Source organism: Rhinopithecus roxellana, chromosome 16, assembly GCF_007565055.1.
Source record: "Rhinopithecus roxellana isolate Shanxi Qingling chromosome 16, ASM756505v1, whole genome shotgun sequence".
In the NCBI taxonomy this organism is placed as follows: domain Eukaryota; kingdom Metazoa; phylum Chordata; class Mammalia; order Primates; family Cercopithecidae; genus Rhinopithecus; species Rhinopithecus roxellana.
This window is the reverse complement of record NC_044564.1, coordinates 55,698,625-55,722,198: the sequence shown is the minus strand read 5'-3', so window position 1 is coordinate 55,722,198 and position 23,574 is coordinate 55,698,625. Positions and strand designations below refer to the sequence as shown.

At 40.7% G+C, this 23,574-nt stretch overlaps 1 protein-coding gene across 2 annotated transcripts; it reads left to right on the top strand.

Annotated features, from left to right (window-relative positions):
- Positions 1-341: 341 nt before the first annotated feature.
- Positions 342-1,884, top strand: LOC104682510 (bridging integrator 3). Of its 2 annotated transcripts, XM_030920314.1 has the most exons (2): positions 346-406; positions 456-1,884. In XM_030920314.1, exon 2 carries the CDS (start codon positions 530-532, stop codon positions 1,157-1,159), a length of 630 nt encoding a protein of 209 aa, XP_030776174.1. In that variant the 5' UTR covers positions 346-406; positions 456-529; the 3' UTR covers positions 1,160-1,884. The 2 variants fall into 2 exon arrangements, with proteins under 2 accessions (XP_010387509.1, XP_030776174.1); XM_010389207.2 differs by having other exon boundaries at positions 342-1,884.
- The last annotated feature ends 21,690 nt before the right edge of the window (positions 1,885-23,574 follow it).

Sequence of the window (23,574 nt, the reverse complement as noted above, 5' to 3'; positions counted from 1 at the left end):
GATGACCTTAGCATTAAGAGAACATGTGACAAGGTTCTTGACAAGGCCAGGGGTCAGATGAGGCTCTTGTGGGGAGCGTTGCTAAGTTGAGATCTGAAGGTGAGAAGAAATTGTTCAGTTGAAGAGGAGTGAGAAGAATATTCTAGGCAGTGGGAACCACATGTGCAAAGGCTCTGTGGGAAGAGAAAACATGGAAAACAAGGCACTAGAAGAAATCCGGTGGGTCAAGAGGAGGGGGAATAAGGGAAAGTCGGGGGGCATGAGGCTGGAGAGAGAGGGAGGTAGGGGCCAAATGGCATTGCAGGTGATGCTCAGGAACTTTATCATCTTAAGAATAGCAGGAAGAGAGGAACGAGTTGTGGCTGAGGACCCCGGCGGCAGGCCCAGGTTCGGGACCATGAGCTGGATTCCTTTTAAGATTGGGCAGCCCAAGAAACAGATTGTGCCCAAAACAGTGGAGAGAGACTTTGAAAGGGAGTATGGAAAACTTCAGCAGCTGGAAGAGCAGACCCGGAAGCTGCAGAAAGACATGAAGAAGAGCACCGACGCTGACCTGGCCATGTCAAAATCTGCCGTGAAGATATCCTTGGACTTACTCTCCAACCCCCTCTGCGAGCAAGACCAGGACCTTCTGAGCATGGTGACGGCCCTGGACACGGCCATGAAGCGGATGGACGCCTTCAACCAGGAAAAGGTGAACCAGATCCAGAAGACTGTGATCGAGCCCTTAAAAAAGTTCGGCAGCGTCTTCCCGAGCCTCAACATGGCGGTGAAGCGGCGGGAACAGGCCTTGCAGGACTACAGGAGGCTGCAGGCCAAGGTGGAGAAGTATGAGGAAAAGGAGAAGACGGGGCCAGTGCTGGCCAAGCTCCACCAGGCGCGCGAGGAGCTGCGGCCTGTGCGGGAGGACTTTGAAGCCAAGAACAGGCAGCTGCTGGAGGAGATGCCGCGCTTCTACGGCAGCCGCCTCGACTACTTCCAGCCCAGCTTTGAGTCCCTCATCCGAGCACAGGTTGTGTACTACTCGGAAATGCACAAGATCTTTGGAGACCTGACCCAGCAGCTTGACCAGCCAGGCCACTCCGATGAGCAGAGGGAGCGGGAGAACGAGGCCAAACTCAGTGAGCTCCGGGCCCTCTCCATTGTGGCCGATGACTGAATCCCCGTCACTCTTGGACGACTCCTGTGACACGGTCAGCCTCGCTCGTCCTTGCCCTTCTCAGGGCTAGCTGCTCCTCTCACAGGCTGGGGACAGAGATGGCCCTGGTTCACTTGCCGGCCCTTTGCAATGAGTGACTCTTCCTGAGCCCCGCACCAGGATCCCTAGACAGGCCGCCGTCTCCCCACTCACAACCCCAGCAGGTAAGCAGTGTAGACAAACCCTTGGGGCTTTTTTATTTGGAGAACCGTCCAGCATGCATCCTGGCCCAGGGCCTGAGCAAGCTGCAGCCCTTCTGAAGCCATGGGCTTTGTCGGCTCAGTTGGGGGTCTTAGCCCTGCATGCATTGTGGGCATCAAATCTACCTCCAAAAGACCCATCCTGGGGAGCCCTCTGGCCCCTCGTTGCCTTTTCACTTAAAAGTCTCTTTTTTCTGGGAGAGGCCCTAAACCCTGCCCAGGAGAGCTGGTCCTCCAGCCCTGGCAGGCCCTTAGCCAGCTTCCCAGCAAGACAAAAGCTACCCTCGTGACTTTGGGACCCAAGTTGTTGGGGTTCCCGAGGTCACTGAGAACTGTTACCTCGGGACCTCAAACTGTCAGTGGAACTGTCCCACCACACAGAATGTCCCACAAGAATTCACAGGTCTCAAAGCAAAAACAGTGGGTTTGTGTCTCACCTGAGTATTTGGAATTTTATTTTTTCAAGTAAAGTTTTCAATGAAATGTCAAAAAAAAAAAAAAAAAAAAAAAGAATAGCAGGAAAGCCACAAAAGATTTCAGTGAAGGGTAGGTGCAACAGGATAAAATTTCCTTTATGAAAAGGTAACTCAATCTGGAGTGTGGAAATCAGATGGGAAGAAATATTACGTTAAATCCTATGAAATTGCCACTTTCAGGCTGGTTTTGACTTACAAGATAGCAATTTTATATGGGACCAGCTGATAGAGTGGATGCAGGGTAGACCAGTTAGGAGACTGATGAGAGATGACAGTGGTTTGAACTAGGATGAGGTTTTGGAAATGGGCAGATTGGACAGATATTTAGAAGGTAAAATTAATGAGCCTTAGTGATGAATTGGTATAGGGTGTCAAGGACAACTCCTGTGCCCTAATGGGGTTATTTGTGAGTAGAGTGCATTGGCAGATTAACAGGCTTGGTAGGCAGGAATGATTTCCCTTGAGCTAAAAGTGCCTTTGCAACAACCAAGAGAAGATGGCCTCTCAGTGTCTCTATAGAAATATCTTGCCTTGGCTTTTGCTGGATTCCTAGGGCTTTGAATGACCCTATATGCTATGTTAAATTATCAGTTTAAGGTTCCACACCATGAAAGTTTTATCAGTTAAGGCCCCGGACTTGTGGGTAGTACAAGCTCAGAGTTTGATTTTCATTGGTGAATTTTTTTTAGCCCTCTGAAACCACACATAATAGTTTGTTTATGCAGATAGCTCAATTTCATTCTTTCTCTCCTTTAGGCCTGAACTAATTTTTTTTTTGTTTATGTTTTGAGACAGAGTCTCACTCTGTCACCCAGGCTGGAGAACAGTGATATAATGTTGGCTCCCTGTAACCTCTGCCTCCCAGGTTCAAGCAATTTTTGTGCCTTAGCCTCCCAGGTAGCTGGGACTACAGGTGCATGCCACCAAACTTGGCTAAGTTTTGTATTTTTAATAGACATGGGTTTTTGCCATGTTGGCCAGGCTGGTCTTGAACTCCTGGCCTCAAGTGATCTGCCCACCTCGGCCTCCCAAAGGGCTGGGATTACAGACATGAGCCACCATGCCTGGCCTTATTTATTATTATTATTATTTTGGTAGGCGTGAGAAAGTAGCTCCCTTGCCCTAGGGGGTCCATATTGCCATATGAAACTCCCATGGCCTCCTGTTATCAGCTCATGTTTATTCATCTGACTTGATTTCATGCTATTCCTGGCACTGGAAATTTCCTTTTTTCTGATTGAACTTGGTTATGTGGAAAATATTTTTGCTATATTTTGTTCAGGATTTCTGTATAGTAAGGGGCCTATTTATGTCAACTCAGTGGGCTGGGTGGTCAGAAGCAGTCTAGTAAATTTTCTACACAGATTAGTATAATTATTTTCTAATTGTGCCTTTTTTTGTTTAGATGGAGTCTCTTGCTCCATCACCTAGGCTGGAGTGCAATTGCACAATCTTGGCTCACAGCAACCTCCGCCTCCCGGATTCAAGTGATTCTCGTGCCTCAGCCTCCTGAGTAGCTGGGATTACAGGTGCACACCACCACACCCAGCTACTTTTTGTACTTTTAGTAGAGTCAGGGTTTCACCATGTTGGCCTGGTTTGTCTCAAACTCCTGGCCTCAAGTGATCTCCCTGCCTCAGCCTCCCAAAGTGCTGGGATTACAGGCGTGAACCACTGCGCCCAGCCACTGTCTGCCATTTGACATAAGTATGCATCTCTTGTCACATGGCAGGGACATCCTGCAGACCAGTTGTTATCTGGGACTGGGCTTCAGGCTCAAGGAATATAAAAGTGTGTATACATCCTGGGTGCTGAACTTGAAGTTTGATGTGAGATGGAAGTTGCTTTGCAAGACCTTCAGAAGGACATCTCTGATTCCCACCCCTTACCACAGTGTCTGGCATCTAATAGTTGCTAAATAAATGTCTGTGTCATTGAATTGAAATGGAAACAATTATAAGTGGAGAAGAGGGGAATTCTTGGCATATGCTTCATGATGAAATAAAAATCCTGTGATTGGAACAGAGAATTGCAATCAGGATGGTTTTTCCAAACCCCAGAATGATTTGTATTCTCAATGGAGCATCCAACTTACTGTTCCATCACCTCTCACCCATGCATAAAATATAGATGACAACAGTTCTGTCTGAAGTTCTTAGATAAAACTTTTATGAATAATTCACTTTCATTCACATGTCATACACTGATTATTTACTATGTGCAAAATTTGCTTGCTAGGTTCTATCAGGTACAAAATGATGACTAAGACATGGGCTCTACTCTCTGTCCTCTTCCAGTTTAACTGTAGTGGGTGTGGGCAAAAGTGTATAAGTAACTGAAGTCAAAGTAATAATGCCTTATCAGATGCTTTCAATGTGCCAGGAAATGTGCTAAGACTTTTTCTTGGATCAGCTCATTTAATCCTTACACAACTCTGTGAAGTGGGAACTGTTATTGTCTCCATTTTACCAATGAGGGAACTGAAGCACAGAAAAAGTTAAGAAACATCCACAAGGTCACACAGCAAGAAAGAGACAGAGCCAGGACTGAAACCCAGTCATTCTGGTTTCAGACCTCAAAGGTTCAAATATTTTGCTATATGGTTGCCCAAATAATCCATGATGGACGGTGATATGTTCTGGAACAGATGTTCAAGCTCAGGCTGTGTGCACAAAGGAAGTCTCAGGAAAAGCTTTATAGAGAAATCTGTTTTTCCACAGTCTTAAAGAATGAGTAATATTCTGACAAATAGTGATGGGCAAAGAGGTGTCCTAGGAATAGGGAATTGCCTGATCAGAGACAGACGGCAGATGAAGGCATCACTGCATGTCTGGGAAACTGAAAATAAACAGTTCAGCGTGGCTGAGTGTGAGATAAGGCAGGAAAGAAGAGTTGGTTGGGACTTAAGTTTCAGATGAAGAATTTTGGAGCAGGAAGTGGGGAAGAGGCAAGTGGCATTTCTCTCACTGTTGGTCATAAAAACAGTAAATCCTGTGAACAACCGAAGCTTCTAAAATCGACTCAGTCTACTCTCTGTTTGGGAGCAGTAATGGGGCATTTATCCCAAGGAGGAAATCAGATGACTTTTAGGAAATCAGATGATATTTAGAGGTTTCAAAATATTTTCTGGAGTTCAAAGGCAAGGCTTCTTAACATGGGGGCTCTGGACTCATGGATGGCTGTCAGGGCACTTGGCACCTCAGGAAATTCCGGGTCAAGTTTTGCATTGCATGAACATATGTGCTTTTTGTCAAGGAAGATGGTTCATAAGATGCATCACTTTCTCTAAGGGTACTTGATCAAATAAATATTGCAAACCACTGCTCTGAGCACACAGTCAGCACCCATTTTTCTGGGGCCTTCCTTGGACTAAGGAACTGGGACCAATGTTCTGCAAAAGTCAGAACTGAGAGTTTAAGTTCCAGATTCACAAGTAAAACTTTCCAGGGAAATACCACTGCTGTGCATCAGTGGAGGCCTGAGTCACCTTTGCCCTGGAATTGTAGGCTACCCTACTGGGCAGTCCCGAGCAGGTGGTACTAGGTAAAGCAACATATCATGTGAGGTGTCAGAAGAACTGGAGCTTCTGTCCCAGGAGGTTTACAAGAGTATTAGGAAGCTAAAGTTTCCAGGCAGATGAGAGGTCTCTGGAAGGATCTCTACCCACTGCATTGCAAACCCAACCCACTGGCGTCACTCAGCAAAGAAGCAGTCTTGAGAATGAGGCAATCTGTGGGAAAAGCCTATGAGAAAATCCTTCATTTCCTTCTCTTTGTCACATCATTTCAAAACTTGCCCGGCAGGCCCTGCTATTCCCAATACTGAGGTGACTGAGGGCAGGAAGGCAGATATGCCAGAGTTGAAAACAAGGTCTCCAGGCAAATCCTTTGATTCACGGAAATAGTTGTGGTAGAGGCTGGTTTGATCATTAGTGGCATATTTTGCATAATGACATCTTTGATAAAGGGAAACAGTCTTGTGTAAATTACTTAGGATTAAGACTCTCTGCATGTGACAGAAAATTCAAGACAGCAGTGCCTTAAATATGATAAAAATTTGTATCGCTCTCACGTAAATCAGATCTGGAGTTGGGCGATCAGGGCTGTTTTGGCAACTGATTCCATGATGAGCAGGGACCCAGGCTCCTTCTGGCTTGTTCTTCTTTCAAACTTCGGGGGCTGCTTCATGATCCAGGATGACTCCTCAACTTCCAGTCATGTGTTCATATTTTAGCCCAGAGGAAGGAAGAAGAGGAGAATACCAGAGCTCCCTTCTTTTTAAGGACACTTCCCCAGAAGCCTTAAGTTTCAGCCTGTTTACATTTCATTGTCCAGAACATGTTGGCCACAAATATAATGCCCAGTGTGTTCTTTTCATCAGAAAATCTCTGATTTAAAAAAAAAAAAAAATCGTCAGGCACAGTGGCTCACACCTTTAATCCTAGTGCTTTGAAAGGAAGATCACTTGAGCCTGGAGTTTAAGACCAGCCTGGGCAACATGGCAAAATCCCGTCTCTACAATAAATAAAACAAAAAACAGCCAGGAATGAGGGCAAGCGCCTGTAGTCACAGCTACTTAGGAGACTGAGGTGGGAGGATCCCTTGAGCCCAGGAGTTTGAGGCTGTAGTGAGGTGTGATCATGCCTCTGCACTCCAGCCTGGATGACAGAGCAAAATTCTGCAAAAAAAAAAACAAAACAAAACAAAAACAAAAACAAAAACAAAAAAAACAAACAAACAAACAAAAAAAAAACTTCCACTATCTGCTACAGTTTCCCAGTGAATGTGGCAATAATCAAGTATTCTCTAAGAGACCACATTAGACCTTTAAAGATTATTTTCTAGGGTCACACTCCTGTTAGGGATCTAGGCTAGATCCCTGGTACTTACAGTCCTATTCTAATTAAAGAGACAGAGATTCATAGTGGTTTACAGCTTTAAGAGGGCTTAAAAGGTATTCCTTCTAACTGCCTAATTTCACAGACAGGGAAACAGAGGCCCACAGAGACTTAAAAATACAGAGTGAAAGCAGGTTGGGGTGATGAAGAAAATCAGTGGCAGAGCTAGCTCTGGAAGCTACATCAACTGATTTTAAGTCCAAAGTTCTTCCTGCTACCTCATAGGCTTTTGAAACATCACTTTAAAAAGAAAAATGTTTACATTGATGGTTCACTAGAAATTCAAGGATATTGGGAGTTTTCTTGTAATTGAACTTTCTTTCAAAAGTCCCTTTTTCTCAATTGATTTTAGAGAATATTTCTAATATTTACCAATTCTTTTTCCTGTCCTCATTCAAGTTAAGTGTGGTAGATGGAATTTGTCTTTTCTTTAAGTTTACACTATTTTGTGGTGGATTAGGGTCATTGTTTGATCATCAGCTCACATTTCCCACCTCACTACAGATTAAAGATTAGCAATGTTTTCTAAGAGATGCAAAATCTTCACTGATTTTTCTTCTGACATTTTAAGTATGTGTGTGTGTGTGTGGATGTTATGAACAAGAATAAAGCAGCCGAAGGTCTAGAAATACCAGGAAAGATACCCTGATGGAAGCAATTGGCTCATTTTTAATAAAAATGATTCCATGTACCCCTTATGGCATTTGTGCAATAACTTAGCCAATATTTATTATAGGGCACTGGGCTGAACATTCTGTGACCTTGTGATATCCTCTAGAAATTATTGGTTTTTCAAAAATAAATCTCTTATACGAGCTTGTTTAATAGCTGCTAGGTAGGGTTTTTGTGGGTTTTAATAAGGTATAAGTGATGCCCTGTAGGCTGCTGCCAGATAGGAGCTTTGGTGTCATTTTTTATTGGGAAAGAGAGTGGTTTTTCTAAAGGTCTGGGGGAGGGGTGCGGGAAGGTGGGGGAATGAGTAGCTTTCTCTGGATCCAGCTGGGAAAGACGGGTTGAGTCGAATCCTTGTGCCCACCAGGAGGCCTTGGGAGCTAAGACTAAGATGCAACTCAGAGGGAAATAGCTGCCCTTCCATGTGGTAGAGTTTAGTTTCAGCTTCAGCTCCCTGAAAATTAGGGGGCTTGGGGTCTGTGATGTCAGGTGACAAATATTTGTGGATCCTCTCCAGGCCTGAGGAGGGTCCTCTGATAATCGGAACTTGTTGTTTAAAAGGCAGATGGTGATGAACTGGGCTAAGAAAGACTCGGAGTTGTCCAGAGGTAGGGAGGGGCCCCTGACCTTCTTCAGGGGACCCCACCCATGGAGGCATATACGTATTCAAGCACTCAATCCATGTCCCCACTGCTGCTTCTGGCCCCTTGTGTCCACCTGACCCTTAGACTACACCTAGTTTTTTCTTCTGACTCCTGTGATGTGCTTCTTTCTCCAAAAGCAGGGCATAGCAAGGCAACAATGACCACTATTTAAGAAGTCTGGGGGGCTGGGCGCGGTGGCTCACACCTGTAATCCCAGCACTTTGGGAGGCTGAGGCGGGTGGATCACAAGGTCAGGAGATCGAGGTCATCCTGGCTAACACGGTGAAACCCTGTCTCTACTAAAAATACAAAAAAAAAAAAAAAATTAGCTGGGCGTGGTGGTAGGCGCCTGTAGTCCCAGCTACTCGGAAGGCTGAGCAAGGAGAATGGCATGAACCCCGGAGGCGGAGCTTGCAGTGAGCCGAGATAGCGCCCTTGCACTCCAGCCTGGGCAACAAAGCAAGACTCCGCCTCAAAAAAAAAAAAAAAAAAAAAGAAGAAGAAGAAGTCTGGGTCCTAGGGTTCAAAGGAACTGAGGGTTTACTTTTTCCATCTCAGGGTCTTTGTCTTGTGTCTTAAATGTATCCTCTAAATCTCTTCCTCTAGGTCTCAGTGCAAATGTCACCTCTGCAACAGACCTTCCCTGTGCTGTCCCCCAGCACTCCCTGACGTTACTCTTTATGTCATTATCCTGCTTTACTTTCTTCGGGGCTCTCATCTCTAACTGAACTTATCTGAGATTTGTATTTCCTCATGTGTGGTTTGCTCTGACTTCCCCCAGTAGATTGTTAGGCAGAGATGTTGTATCCCCAGTGCCCATACAGGACCTGACATAGGAGAGATATGTAAGTGATATTTTTGATGGACTTGTTGACTGCAGCAGAATATGATATTTTCCAAGGGAAACAGAATCCAGGTGGATCCCACTAGACTCCTGAGGGTAGCTCTCTGGAAGGATCTCTACCCATCTGGGGGTAGCCTACTAACCCCAGATCCTGGGGGAACCATGTCTTCTTTTTATCATCTCACATATGTGGACTTTTTCTTTAGAGATCTTAGCACTGTAAGTATGTATTTGTAAGATTATTTCTTTAAGGCCTGTCTCTCTTTCTAGGACAAGGATTCATAATCATTTTGTGCCAAGGTTAGCTTTGTTATCTGATGAGGCCTATGGACTCTTTCTCAGAACAATGCATAAAATAAAACACATAGGATTATAAAGAAAACCAATTATACTGAAATACAATCATCAAAGTGTTGAAATACAATCATCAAAGTGTTGAAATACAAATTTATGATATGGTTACATATGTGTTTTTACATTAACACAAAATCTGGTGGAAGATTTAAACCTACCATAATTCTTGAGCGGTGATGAGCACAATTGACTTTTTGAGAAATCTGCAAACACTGTAACTTGATATGAACATGTCTGTGGTTTCTACTGGTGACAAAGGCCCTGGACCTTTTTCACTGCTATGGTTTGTTGCCTACATTCACAACTGAGTAAAATGCTAAGTGTCAGTTAGAGATGAGTGAAAATAAAAATCTGATTGTTTTCCTACTCATGTTTAATGACTCCCTGAAGCTGATCCATGCATTCTAGGGGGCATCCCTGAGTCCCAGGTTAAGAATTCCTGCACTAGAATATATCACTGAGGTTTGGTTCACTATTTTAACACCAGCACCTAGGACATAGCTGGTACTCTTTACGTATTTGTGAATGGAAGAAAGGAAGGGATTTTTCTGTGTCTAACACTATTCTCAGAACAAGTTTGCTGAATGAATGAGTGAATTCTGCAGAAAAGGCAGTGAGCTATTCCGTAATAAATGAGAGTGCCCTCTTCCCCTGCCAGTTCCAATGATAACTGTATCTTGGATGAGGTCCTTTTTATTCTAGTGAAATCCATTGAGTGCCTCACCCACAACTAACACTGAATAAGTATTTGAATGACGAAATGCCACTAAACCTGGGAGAGACAAGCACCACCTGTAATTGATCAGGTATGATGGATCAGTGCATTGGGACTTCCATCAGATCAGCCAGCTTCCTCTTTGGGCTGCCTTTGGTTTCCTTTCTCATCAGCAGCATCAGCAGCTTTTATTAGCCAATGTCTTTTACTTGACAGCATCTTTCAGTTGGAACCAGACTTGCCTTCACTACCTGCACTTGGTGAACTGTCTTGGATGGACCCCCTTTCCTGTCCTGTGGGAAGAGAGAGTCCTGTGGCATAGCAGGCTCATAGGAAGCTGGCCCTGTCATGTAACAGAGATTATTTCAGCCTTTGATGAATATCAACTGGAAAGACCACTGCTATGTAGATTATTGCTTTCACAGTGCTTTATAAGTCAGCAGTCACTGACAGTACTTAAAGGGAAACTCAGTGCTAGTGAAGATGTCAAATTCACTATTCAATGTCTCAGAAAAATTCTTCATATGTCAGCAGTGGAGAAGCAAACATGAAACTCTTGGTAGCAGACACTTTTTAAAAATTTTGGAATGCTTTTTAAGACAAGACTAAATAAACATTCATGCAAGTGCTACAAAAATGAAGGCTCTATTTCTTAATGGGGGAGATATAAGTAGCTTGGGGAAAATATATAACAATTTCAGGTGGCTGTTATAATTAGATCTTATACATGGACTAGCCTTATTGTAATTGTAAGGTGCAATCCATCTTTCTATGTTATGTACTCAACCTATGTAATATCATCTCTTTTCTTTGTAATTTACCCAGTCTCAGGTATTTCTTTGTAATAATGCAAAAACGGATTAGTACACTGGGGCCCCGTGCTTCTTATTCAAAAGAGATTAGCAGCTGTTCAACCAGATGAGCACCTAGTGGATTCTTTCTCCCTGACGTAATCAGAAGGATTAAACATTTCAGAGAGAAAACGAGCAGATCAAATGGTAAACATGCTCTGGTATTTCCCACCTGCCTTACCCCTGAGCTTATTGGCTTGCTTAACATTATACTAAGTGGTGACTAATTATACTTTCCTTGGATCACAGCACCTTATGAGTAATGGTTTGAGGTTCAAGATGCTTGTCTAGCTATACAATCATCTAATTATCCTTCTTCTCATTAGGTTAGTGGGATATATACGGTCTCAGATAAGATACTCAAGGTAATAGAATATGGCTTCAGTGATGGAAGAAAATGATGTCCCCTCTTTTTAAACTCCTTAAAACTCCTGGCCTGTTCTGCAAATGTGGCACTCAGTGGGCTTGCGGATTCTCAAATTGCATCTTCCTCTCCATGTGGCCCCCTCTTCAGTGATTCTTTGAGAATCTGTGGTTTTCTGTTTTGGTTGCCCATTAGAATTGCCTGGGAGTGATTTGATTTTGAACCACACATGCCTGGACCCCTCTCCAGGAGTGAGCACCACAGGTGATAGCCTTGAACAGCCAGGCTTCAGGACATTGCTCTAAATCCCCCGTTAACCACTCTCAGTGTATTTCTGTTCAGATCCCTGTAGATGGTGCTCAACTTGGGTGATATGGTTTAATTCTGTGTTCCTGCTCAAATCTCATGTTCAATTGTAATCCCCAATGTGGTAGATGAGGCCTGGTGGGAGATGATTTGATCATGGGGGCAGATTTCTCCCTTGGTACTGTCATCGAGATAGTGAGTGAGTTCTCATGAGATCTGGTTGTTTTTTGTTTATGTTTTTGTTTGTTTTTGAGAAAGAGCCTTATTCTGTTGCCCAGGCTGGAGTGCAGAGGCATGATCTCAGCTCACTACAACCTCTGCCTCCTGGGTTCAAACGATTCTCCTGTCTCGGCCTCCCAAGTAGCTGGGACTACAGGCGTGCACCACCACGCCCGGCTAATTTTTGTATTTTTAGTAGAGACGGGGTTTCGCAATATTGGCCAGGATGGTCTCCAACTCCTGACCTCAAGTGATCCACCAGCCTCGGCCTCCCAAAATGCTGGGATTACAGGCATGAGCCACTGCACCCGGCCAGATCTGGTTGTTTTAAAGTATGTAGTGCCTCCCCTCCTTCTCTCTTGCTTCTACTCCCACTTTGCCTTCTGCCTTCATGGTAGGTTTCCTGAGGCCTCCCCAGAAATCAAATTATGCTTCTACAGCCTGCAGAACCGTAAGCCAATTAAACCTGTTTTCTTTATAAGTTATCCAGTCTCAGGTATTTCTTTGGACAATGCAAGAACAAACTAGTACACTGTGGCCCATGCTTTTTGTTCAAAAGAGGTTAGCAGCTGTTCAACCCAGATAAGCACCTAGTGGAGTCTTTCTCCCCGATGTAATCAGAAGGATTAAACATTTGGGAGAAAAAGTGAGCACAAGTTTCTCATATTTGAGGTCAGAAAGCAAAACTCTGAACTACTTCTAAGAGATTTTAAAATTCCAGTTCTCAGCAATGGTGAAGGTATTTTGTAATGTATTGGATTTTAATCTGATTGCTTAATGACAGATTGCAAGGCCTGTGTCATATTTCCAAAAGATTCAGGAATTCAGTTTCCACCACCCTCTCTAGCCTTATCTTGAGTTGATTGCACTTCACACTCTACATTTCTACCATTCAAGGCAGCAACTTGAAGAAGATTTGAATGTTCCCATCCCCTGTCCTGGCTCACATTGCTCCTCCTACATACAATACTTTTCTCTTCATCTCTACCACTTGAAATCTTACATTTTCTTAAAGACCCAACTCAAATACTACTTTTTTTCATGAAGATTTTTCCTCCCTCCAATTCTGGAATCAATGTCTTTCTCCAATATTTATTTATTTATTTATTTGAGATGGACTCTGGCTCTGTCACCCAGGCTGGTGTGCAGTGGTGTGATCCCGGTTCACTGCAACCTCTGCCTCCCACGTTCAAGTGATTCTCCTGCCTCAGGCTCCTAAGTAGCTGGGATTACAGGCACCCACGACCACACCCAGCTGATTTTTATATTTTTAGTAGACACGGGGTTTCACTGTGTTGGTCAGGCTGGTCCAATATATTTTTATACCACTTTTATTTCTGTTCTAGTCTTTGCAAATTCTTACAAAGTCATTTCCAATACTTAGTTCAGAGGTTTTACAGATAGAGCAAATCCTGTAACATCCTCATTTTAACCTACCCATTTGGGCAATGTTGTGACTTGCATAAGACTACAATCTGCATGTCTATCTTTCCCTCCTAAGGCCAATGACCTCAATAGTTAAAGCCCAGTCTCTTTTTTTGCAATACATATTTGTGGAATTAAAAATTGCCTCAGTCATCTCTAGCAGAGTTTAAGTTTCAGAATAGCTTCTTCAAAGGACATCTGGCTATATCCAGTACACGTGTTCAGGATGGCTCATGAGTGACTGTTAAGTGTTAGTAAAAAGATTGAGACCTCTAACCCAGCACTTCTCAATTAGGCAGTGCATTCCTAAGATGGATATGTGTGGAATGTTTTTTGATTATCACAATGACTGGAGGTGTGACCGGGTTTTAGTGGACACGAGCCAGGAATGCTAAATATTTTGCAAAGTTTCCTCACCAAAAGAGTTGTCACATTGAAAATATCAATTGTTCCCCAACCCCTATACCTATATTGACAGATATACCAATCCACATTACAAAATAACTTAAAAAAAAAAAAAAAAACTTGATTTGGAGAAAAGGGGGAAGTTCCTAAAACTCACTTTAAAGTCATAAGCAAAATGTCCTGGGCTTGTTAACAGATAGGCAAATATTACAAAGTTCAATGATACCTGGTTGGTGAAACAGGAATTCTCACATAATGTAAGTGAGAATGTAACATTAGATAACCTTTTTGAGGACAACAAAATTTATTGATATTTAAAATGCACATTTTTTTGACATAGCAATTTCACTACAAGATGTTCGACCTACAGATGTATTTACACAAGGGCCCCAAATTGCATTTACAGGAATGTTCATTACAACATTGGTTGACGTTACAAAACAGCAAGAACAAACTATATATCTATCAAAAAGAAAACTATGTATCAGTATTGATACATCCAAACAATGGTATGTGACTATATGAAAAGACTGCCAAGATACATTAAGTGGAAAAAAGTAAAGCATGATATACAAAATGTGATTGATTTATCTTTAAAGTATATAAGTGTACATATATACAGAGACAGTCCTTGCTTTTCATGGTTTGATATGAACAAAATTCAGTTACCATGTTTTAGTTAAATAATATCAGTCCCCTACAACACAGTTCAAATTCAGTCACCACAGCATGTTAACCTGAGTCATTAGATAAATCATAAACTTCACTTCTGGCTCTTCAGTCCACAAATCACTATATAAATAATCCATACCCTTCAAAGTCTACCCTTGATTAATCATCAAGTATTTGTTATTCAGTTTACCAATAGACGGAAAAGTGTGTAATTGTGTTGCCTGTCTCCCGTGATAAACTCATGTGATGTTTTACAAAAATGCATAATTGAGAGAAGGAATTAAGCCCAACAAAGAACAGAGATAACACTGGCAGATAAATTCACAGTGAATGTAAGTGGGGTTATAGAAGAAATCACTAGGCTGAGGCAGGAGAATCGCTAGAACCCGGGAGGCAGAGGTTGCAGTGAGCCAAGATCGCACCACCGCACTCCAGCCTGGGCAACAAGACTAAAACTCCATTATAAGAAAAAAAAAAAAAAAAGAAAAACAAAAAAGAAATCACTGACCATGGGAATGTTGACCATGCTGCCATTTGAGAGACTCTAGATATGCAGTCACAGGAACTTAGTGGAGGTGAGTCTGTCAACCTTAATAAGAAAAATGGTTGTGATGAAAAGGAGGAAGGTGTCCCAGAGGAAGTCACACCAGTCAAACAGCCAAATACTTCATATTTAAGGAACTCTGGGAGTCACTTTGTAACACTGAAAGTATGAAGAATAAAATATTGGAAGCCAATCCAAATTTAGAAAGAAATATGTTAATTTAGCAAGGCATAAAAAATATAGTTCATATTATTAATTTACATGGCAAAAAGAAGGCAAGCACTGTTTAAATTAATCTTTATAAATCTTTTAGAATAAGATACTTTACTTCTCAATGTTCCTAACATTTTACATTACAGTGTACTACATAGCAATATTACTATTTTTTGTTTTCCCTGACATTTATAACCAACAGTAAAAGAGGTTTTAATATTTTGACAAAAAATTGTAAAGGAGATGAAACAGTTGTGATTTTTTCATTGACTAGTAAGATCAATTCGCATGCCTTTTGTTTTTTGTTTTTATTTTTATTTTTATTTATTTATTTTTTTGGTGACAGGGTCTCACTCTCTCAACCAGACTGGAGTACAGTGGCTCAGTCTCAGCTCACTGCAGCCTCAACCTCCTGGGCTCAAGCGGTCCTCTTGCCTTGATCTCCCGAAGTGCTGGGATTATAGGTGTGAGCCACTGCACCTGGCCACTTTGCATGGTTTTAGTTAGTGCAGTCATTTGATCCTGTGCTCTGCAAAGTGAGGTCTGCTTATATATGTAAAATACAGATATATTATATACATTATTTATATATGTAAATATATAGATGTATATAATATATTTGTATTTTTTTAAATGGCAGTGTATATTCAAAGAATTGTTAATAGTGGTTACTTCTGAGGAGTGGGGCTCAGGGAGAGGAAAGACAAAGGGAAATTTTATTTTCATTTTATACCTTCTGAACTGTCTGACTGTTCCACTAGTATGTATTTCTTTTTGGTACAAAACCTAATTAATTGAAAAAAAAAGAGAAAGGTTAAAAAATTTTTTAAATGTGTATATGATCTGTGATTTTTTGTTTTTGTTTCTGTTTTCTGGGGGCATAATCTGAGGATTTGATCAAGAATTTCAAAAGAATTTGACATCAAAAAGGTCAAAATCCATTGTTGTAAGGTCACATTTACACTGTTTCCTAGCAGAAAGATTGCAAAATATGCAATTTTTTCAGGCTTGCATGTGATCTGAGCTGTTAATTTCATTTGTGTTTGGGAGAACTGGCCTGAGAACAAGACCAGCTGATGGTGATGTTCAAGTGCAATTTGCAAACAGATGCCCTAAACAAAATGCCTCTGCAGTGTCTGGTGACTAACATTCATCTGTTTAGAAGCCAGAAAGACTGAAGCAAAGTATGACCTTGTGCACAACTCTGAAAATTTACTGGCTGGCAAACCAAATGTCAAATGCATGGTGATGAGCATTTGGAAAAATAATGATGAGGTTACTGATATATTTACCCTGCCTGGACTTAGATAGTGAGCGAATGAAGGGTACCAAGTGGATGAGGCTGAGAACTTTAACCACTGATCCAGGATGGGCAACCGAGACTTTGTCTGAAGGAGTCAATGGGGTGGAAAGATCCTCACAGATCCCTAATCCACTTACACAGTGCATTTCCACCTTCTATCATAGTGTCTGAGGTCTCCTGGATAGTTGAGGAGATCCTTCAGAAAATGTAAGCTTATTTTAACCAGTGTCAAAGAAAACCAGAGTTGAATAGTAGTTGAAGCAGTTCAAACAGAGTTTATTTAGAACTATTGGAATAGTAGAAAAGAGGCCTCTGTATAGAACTAGGCTCAATTCTAAATACAAGAACAAGTGGGGATTTACAGCTAAGGAGCAAGGTGGGGATCAGTGGATAGAAAATTACTAAAAGGAAACATCAGGAGTAAGGAGGATTTTAGCTCAACTGACCTAAGAGAATTCTTGGTGAAGACAAGCCAGGGTGATCAGACAACATCTGGAATACAGTGGAAGATGAGAAACCAAATTGGACATTGAGGATGATCAGATATGCAGGATGGGAGAATCTGGCTAAAACAATTTAGCAGGGTTCTTGCTAAAACTGGAATTTTCAAGGAGGTGCACAGATGGGCCTAGGAGGAGGTTGAGCAGCCTGACCACAGATTGGTCAAGCAGTGAATCCTTGTTACCCAAAAAAGTTCTGAAAAGACCAGTCAGTGGTCAGGAATGACCAGGCAATCCTGAAGCCCGCAGGATAAAAGCTATCCACCAGCATTATACAGGCATAATATTTTTTAACTCTTAAAACAATCCTATAATTGTTTGACCACCCCAATATCACTGAGACAACTGAGGTTCAACTGAGGTTTAAGGTTAAGTAACTTGTCCATTGTCACATAGGTGGTAAGTGGTGGGCCTAGGATTTGAAGTTTAATTTCTGAAGTTCTGCATATTCACATAGAGTTATGGTTTCTCTGAAGTCCTTGAAAAATGCCTCTCGGCCATACATGTTTTGCCATGTCTTCCATTTATCAGAAATCTTGCTCATGCTGGATGATCTGATCTAATATCTGTCCTTCCCTGCTACATTGCTCTGAACTGGGCTGACCCAGTGCTTGCCATTTTGAGTATTTAATCCTTTTGACTCTCAATTCTACCCTTTTGTGTTTCTTTCATATGGTCTCTGTGGCTGGGGATCATCTTTCTTTTGCCAACTTCACATTCCAATTGATTCAGAGGAAATGTGCATGAGTCTTTAGTGTTTTCCCTAGAAATATGGCATTGTTCTGGCTTTCACTGACTTGGCTGAGGCTTCTAAGCCTGAAAATAAGAAACATCTGACCACAGGTCTGTAAAGGCAAGTGACAACCTTGGGTAGAGTTAAATTCTATAATCTGGTGAAGTTAAGCCATATTTGGATAGCCAGAACCTCATTTAGCAAAATCCAGGTTTTCGGTTGGGTTAAATTTTATAGGGTTTTAGTTAATAATTTGAAAAATGAAACTGGCTCTTTTGGGGTTTTTACGTAGTAGTTAAAATGGGCAGTGGAAAGCATACCCTACCTGGTATAAGACTTAGGGAACATGGGTCTCAAATGAGTCCCCCATGTTAGGCAGCCATATGACGTCTGGGTGGCACTGTTCAGGATGCTACTAGGGTTCCTTCCTAAGTCATGGAGTCAAATCTGGGCCCTTTACAGAACTTTTCAAGTCAAAGCACTGAAGAGTTTGGCAAGCTAATGATTGCCCACAAGCAGGATATACTGGAGAAGATGATTCTTTAGAGGTGGAAACTGGAGCTTGCACAGCTTTGAGAAAATACATAGTTGAAAAATAACCAGAGTTCAAAATGTGCAGGCTTAGAAGCCAAGTCCAAGTCTTATGGAAACCCTTCTGTTGATTAGAACAGGGATTAAGAGTACAGCTGTGAGATTGGAAGAGACCAAGAATGTGTTATTAAACGGAGAAGATGATACTTCTTACAGTCATAGTAAACACAATGGTGTGATTTAATGGGCTAGGCACTATGCAAGGGTATGTCCATATGTAATCTCATTTAATTCTCCCCAACAACCCTGATTTAGGATTGTGGTATTAAACATATATCCAAAGTCTCTGAGTTAGTGAGTATTGGATCCAGAACTCAAGACCAGGTCTTACTCTATTTGGCACACTTAACATTATGATTACCTACCTTTAATAAGCCAAAATGCATCATATATTGAGCATGTCATTTTAGTTAGGGTAGTGCTAGATGTTGAAACAGACAAACTCTAAATCTCAGTAGCCTAACAAGACGGAAGTTTATTTCTTATTCATATTAAGTGTAATTGCAAGGGCTGGCAAAACAGACTGTGCTCCACGTGGTCACCCCAGTATCTAAGCTGACATAGGTCGGTCATCTTTGACACTAGTTTCTAAGGTAACTCTGGATGCCAACAAGAGGCAGATGGAGGAAGAGAGATAGGGATAGTTCATAAGGTAAGTTTTTATGGGCCAGGCCTGGAAATGGCACATTCATTTTTGACCATAATCTACCAGTCAGGTTTAATTTTATGGCTAAATTTAACTGCAAGGGAGTCTGGGAAATATAGACTAGTTATGGCCCCAGGAAGAAAGGGATAAGGGTTTGGTAAATAGCCAGTCTCTACCACATTTGTGCTTTTTTACAATTATCAGAATTTAAGTATAATAAATAAATATTGCCCTTCACCAAGTGCCAAATACCATCCTAGTTTCTGGGGATATATATACAAGTGAATAAGCCGAAATCCATGTCCCTAAGTCTAGCAGGGGAATAGACAGAGATATAAATGCAAGAGTGATATCCATTCTTACCTAGATTAACTGTTCTAGACCACTTGTGTCTTAGGTTACACTAGGTATGATGGAATACTCTCTTGTTCAGAATTAATTATTTGAATGTTTTTAGTCCCAAGAAGTGTCTGCTTCAAGATCTGAATTTAGGCGCCAGTCTAAGGTAACTTTTAGTCCACTAAAATACTTTGGTTAAACGCGTTTGTAGACACCCCCAAATGTAACAAAGTCACATTGTTCACCTCTCACAACTTAATTCCATATTACAGCATTAAGCTATCATAGCAGGATAAGCCCTCCACCTTGCTAGGCCTGAAGGTACGCCTTCTTGGAAGAGTGCCACCTAACCTTCAGGTTGGCTGTTGGGCTGTGTGGGTGGTAGGACGAGCAAGGCATTTTCAGAAACTCACTGAGGACAGAGATGCTGTTTAGAGACTTAGAGAATTTTGTTAGAGGATTTGAAAACCTTCTCTCTTGATACCCGTGTTAAGATTGTGTACTATCTCTTAAAATAAATATTTTCTATGTTTGAAGCTCATTTAGTACTAGGCCAGATTATTTTATCTAAACTAGTTAGGATCATGAATGAGCCAAAATGTTAAAGGGCACTTTTTAACCAAAAGTGTTTTTAAACATTATTTTCTTAGCTTTCTCTGACTTTGAGATCACACATTGAAAGCTTGTAGGAGGATTGCAGGGAAAAATGCAAAAACTTCAGCATAAGACTGGTGGACGGTGTTGTATGCCAATTGTCCATGGGTTATTTCTTTGGGAGCATGAGCTGTGAGTTGGTATTCTGTAGTTTCAGAAGAGAAGTTAAGGTTGTTTACCATACAGCATACAGCACCATAAATCAAAAACATGGATTTTCTAAAAATAAGGTCAAATGGAAGATAAAAGCAGAATGAGAAGATGGGACCAAAGGGAAAACGGATATGTCACTATCTCCCAAATTAGTGGTTCCCAAACTGGGATACACAGATACATTCTGAGGGATTACTAGTTTTCTGTGAGTATTTAATATGTTTGCATATTGATTTTCATGACAACTAAAAAATATGTACAAGAATATTATGAGTCATCTGTATCACGACCTCATAACCCAGTACTACTGCGACATTTTGTGCCTGAGGTTGTATTTCTGTTTACAGTTGGAAGGTCGTGTGGACTAATGAAAAAGGTGCAGAGATAGACCTAAGATCTAAACGGTATGTTTGCACCAAGTGAAGGACAGAAGTCATTATAACACATTGCAGGAGTGAAGTTTTCACAGTAATTTAAATTGAGAAAAAGTGTGAGTGAATTAAGTTATCACATCACACATGTAAAATTAGGCCCAAAATTCAAGAAGACATTGTGAGTGGTAACTAGTTTTGACAATATCACTTCATCTGTTGTGTTTACTAATATTATTTAAATGAATTGTACTAGTTTTATAATTTTGTTTGTATTAAATTTTATATACTTGTTTTGGTTCTTACAAATGTGTAAAAGTTGTATACATAAGGAATTATAACCCTTTTTAGGCTTATACACAATTTAAGAAAAAAATCCAAGAGTTTGTGAGAATTACGTTTCTCACAGTGACTAAAGGTGGGCCACAGAAATCTGCATTGACCTTCCTGGTGGCTAAAACTAAAAAAGAAACTTGATCAGCTAAAGATTAATCTTATCGGTAAGATTAAAATATCCCATTTGCTCAGAAGGACAACTTTGGCTGGCAGTTAAATATGAGCTAAATTTTGCCGAAGAGTACCTATCAGAGAGATGCTGATGAATGCAAAGTTGAGTATCCTTGACAACATCCCAAGATCACTAAAACAGTGAATTTAAAGCTGCTATTTCTATAGCATCGTTTTATGCAAAACAATGGAGGCTAAGTGGCAATTAAAATAACTTTGTGCTGGGTCAAAGCAAATGTACAACCATCTGACCTCTTTCAGTTTTTAATGAATTCAATAAAATTTTAGCTGATTTATGTGAAATTCTTATGAATTTTTTCAATTGTAGTTTCAACAGATGCATGAATTCTTTATATGTACTTAAAATCCTAATATTTTACTTTCAAAATTCATTTTTTCCTTTTTGGCCTGTAACTGTAACTAAAGAAATAAGGATGGTTTTTCTCCACAGCTCTATGCTAAAGAGAAAAAGTAACAGCTTCTCTGTTGTTCTAGCTTTTTCTTAATATTCAAACCCTGATAACTAACTGAATTTTTCAGGGCCGAGTGTGGTGGCTCATGCCTGTAATCCCAGCACTTTGGGAAGCCAAGGCAGGAGGATAGCTTGAGGCCAGGAGTTTGAGACCACCCTGGCCAACACAGCAAAACACTCTCTGCTGGAAAAAAAAAAAAAAAAAAAAAAAAAGCTGGGCGTGGTGGTGCATGCCTGTAATCCCAGGAATTTAGGAGGCTGAGGCGCTAGGATCGCTTGAATCTGGGAGGCAGAGTTTGCAGTGAGCTGAGATCTTGCCACTACACTCCAGCCTGGGTGACAGAGTGAGCCCCTGTCTCAAAGAAACTCCCACAAACCTCCCCAAACCTAGTTTTAAAACCACATTATTTCTGTGTTTATGTATACTGTCAAAAAAGATAGTAAAAATAACTTATAGGCATTTGGAGAGATGGGGGATCTTCCAGTAGTCTTGTCTGAAATTGGAACTAGCCAATAACAAGCAAGTCCAGGTTTGTTTTTCTTGTGGCCAATATATTTTTTCTTTGACAGTCTTTGTTTTATGAGAAATTCCCTTTTCTTCACATTGATAGTTTGTGATTTATCACTTGTTCCTTGCTTCTTCAACCCATATTTAGTAATTCCCCAACCAAATGACTATTTGCATCTAGAAGCATAATTTGTTTGATATTACTAGAATCCTCAATATTTTCTCTAATTATCTTTGTTTATGACATCACACTGTGACAATAATTCTCATTATGTATGTTCCATAGTAATCATTATACTAGTAAGCATGTTCATCTGATAATGATTGACGTAGGAGACTGCCTGTAATTATGACAAGGGCAAATCGAGCCATAAGTATATTAGTAAAGTGATATTTGGAGATCATTGTTAGAATATTTTAGATAATATACCTAAGTATATTATAGTAATATCCACATCCCTAAGTAAAAAATGGAGAACATCATTCTGACGTCCCATCTCCCTCACTCACATCTCATCAATTAAGCCCTCCCTGTTAAAGTTTACCTTGTCAACCTGAAATAATTTAAAGGATCAGAATCCAGTTTAAAAGAGTTCATTCAAGGGCAAAGCTGATAATTGCCATTCTGGTAACAACAGACTCCAAAAGAATGGTCTCAGTGCTCCAAGAGGAGAAGTTAAGGTCTTGCTTATATAAGCAGAAAAGGAAGAAATTTAACAGGATTACATTTTCCATAAAAGACTGGTTTATAAGTTACAGAAATTTGACAAGTTACACCTTGTTTTTTTCTTTTCCAATTTAAAAGAGCGTGTGTATACATATATACATATATATTTATTTTTTTAGTTTTTATTTTTTGTGGGTACATAGTGGGTTTATATATATATGGGGTACATGAGATATTTTGGCACAGGTGTGCAGTGTGTAGTAATCCCATCATGGAAAATTGGGTATCCATCTCCTCAAGCATTTATCCCATGTTACAAACAATCCAATTGTATTTTTAGTTATTTTAAGATGTACAATTAAATTATTATTGGCTATAATACCCCTGTTATGACATCAAATACTAGGTCCTATTCATTCTCTTTATTTTTTTTTAAATAGTCATTAACCATCAACACCTTCCTCCCTATGGCCCAAGGTAACCATCATTCTATTCTCTATAGAGAACAGTCCAAATCTTGGCTCTTGTGGACAGTGCTGCAACAAAAATGGGAGTGCAGATATCTCCTCAAAATACTGATTTCCTTTCTTTTGGGTATATACTCAGCAGTGGGATTGCTGGGTCATATGGTAGCTCTATTTTTAGTTTTCTAGGAACCCTCCACACTGTTCTCCATAGTGGTTATACTAATTTACATTCCCACTGACAGTGTACGAGGGTTCCCTTTTCTCCACATTCTTGCTAGCATTTATTATTGCCTGACTTTTAGATAAAAGCCATTTTGACTGGAGTCAGATGATAGCTCCTCGTGGTTTTGATTTGTATTTCTCTGATGATTAGTAATGTTGAGCAGTTTTTTATATACATTGGCCATTTGTATGTCATCTTCTGAGAAATGTCTATTCAGGTCTTTTGCCCATTTTAAAATTCGATTATTAGATTAGCAGAGTTGTTTGAGCTCTTTATGTATTCTGGTTATTAATACTTTGTCAAATGGGTAGTTTTCAAATACTTTCTCCCATTCTGTGGGTTGTCTCTTCACTTTGTTGATTGTTTTCTTTGTTGTGCAGAAGCTTTTTAACTTGATGTGATTCTAGGTGTACATTTTTACTTTGTCTGTGTTTGCAGGGT

Coding starts and splice junctions, on each gene's coding strand:
- LOC104682510 (XM_010389207.2), top strand. CDS start 398: ATGAGCTGGATTCCTTTTAAGATTGGGCAGCCCAAGAAACAGATTGTG.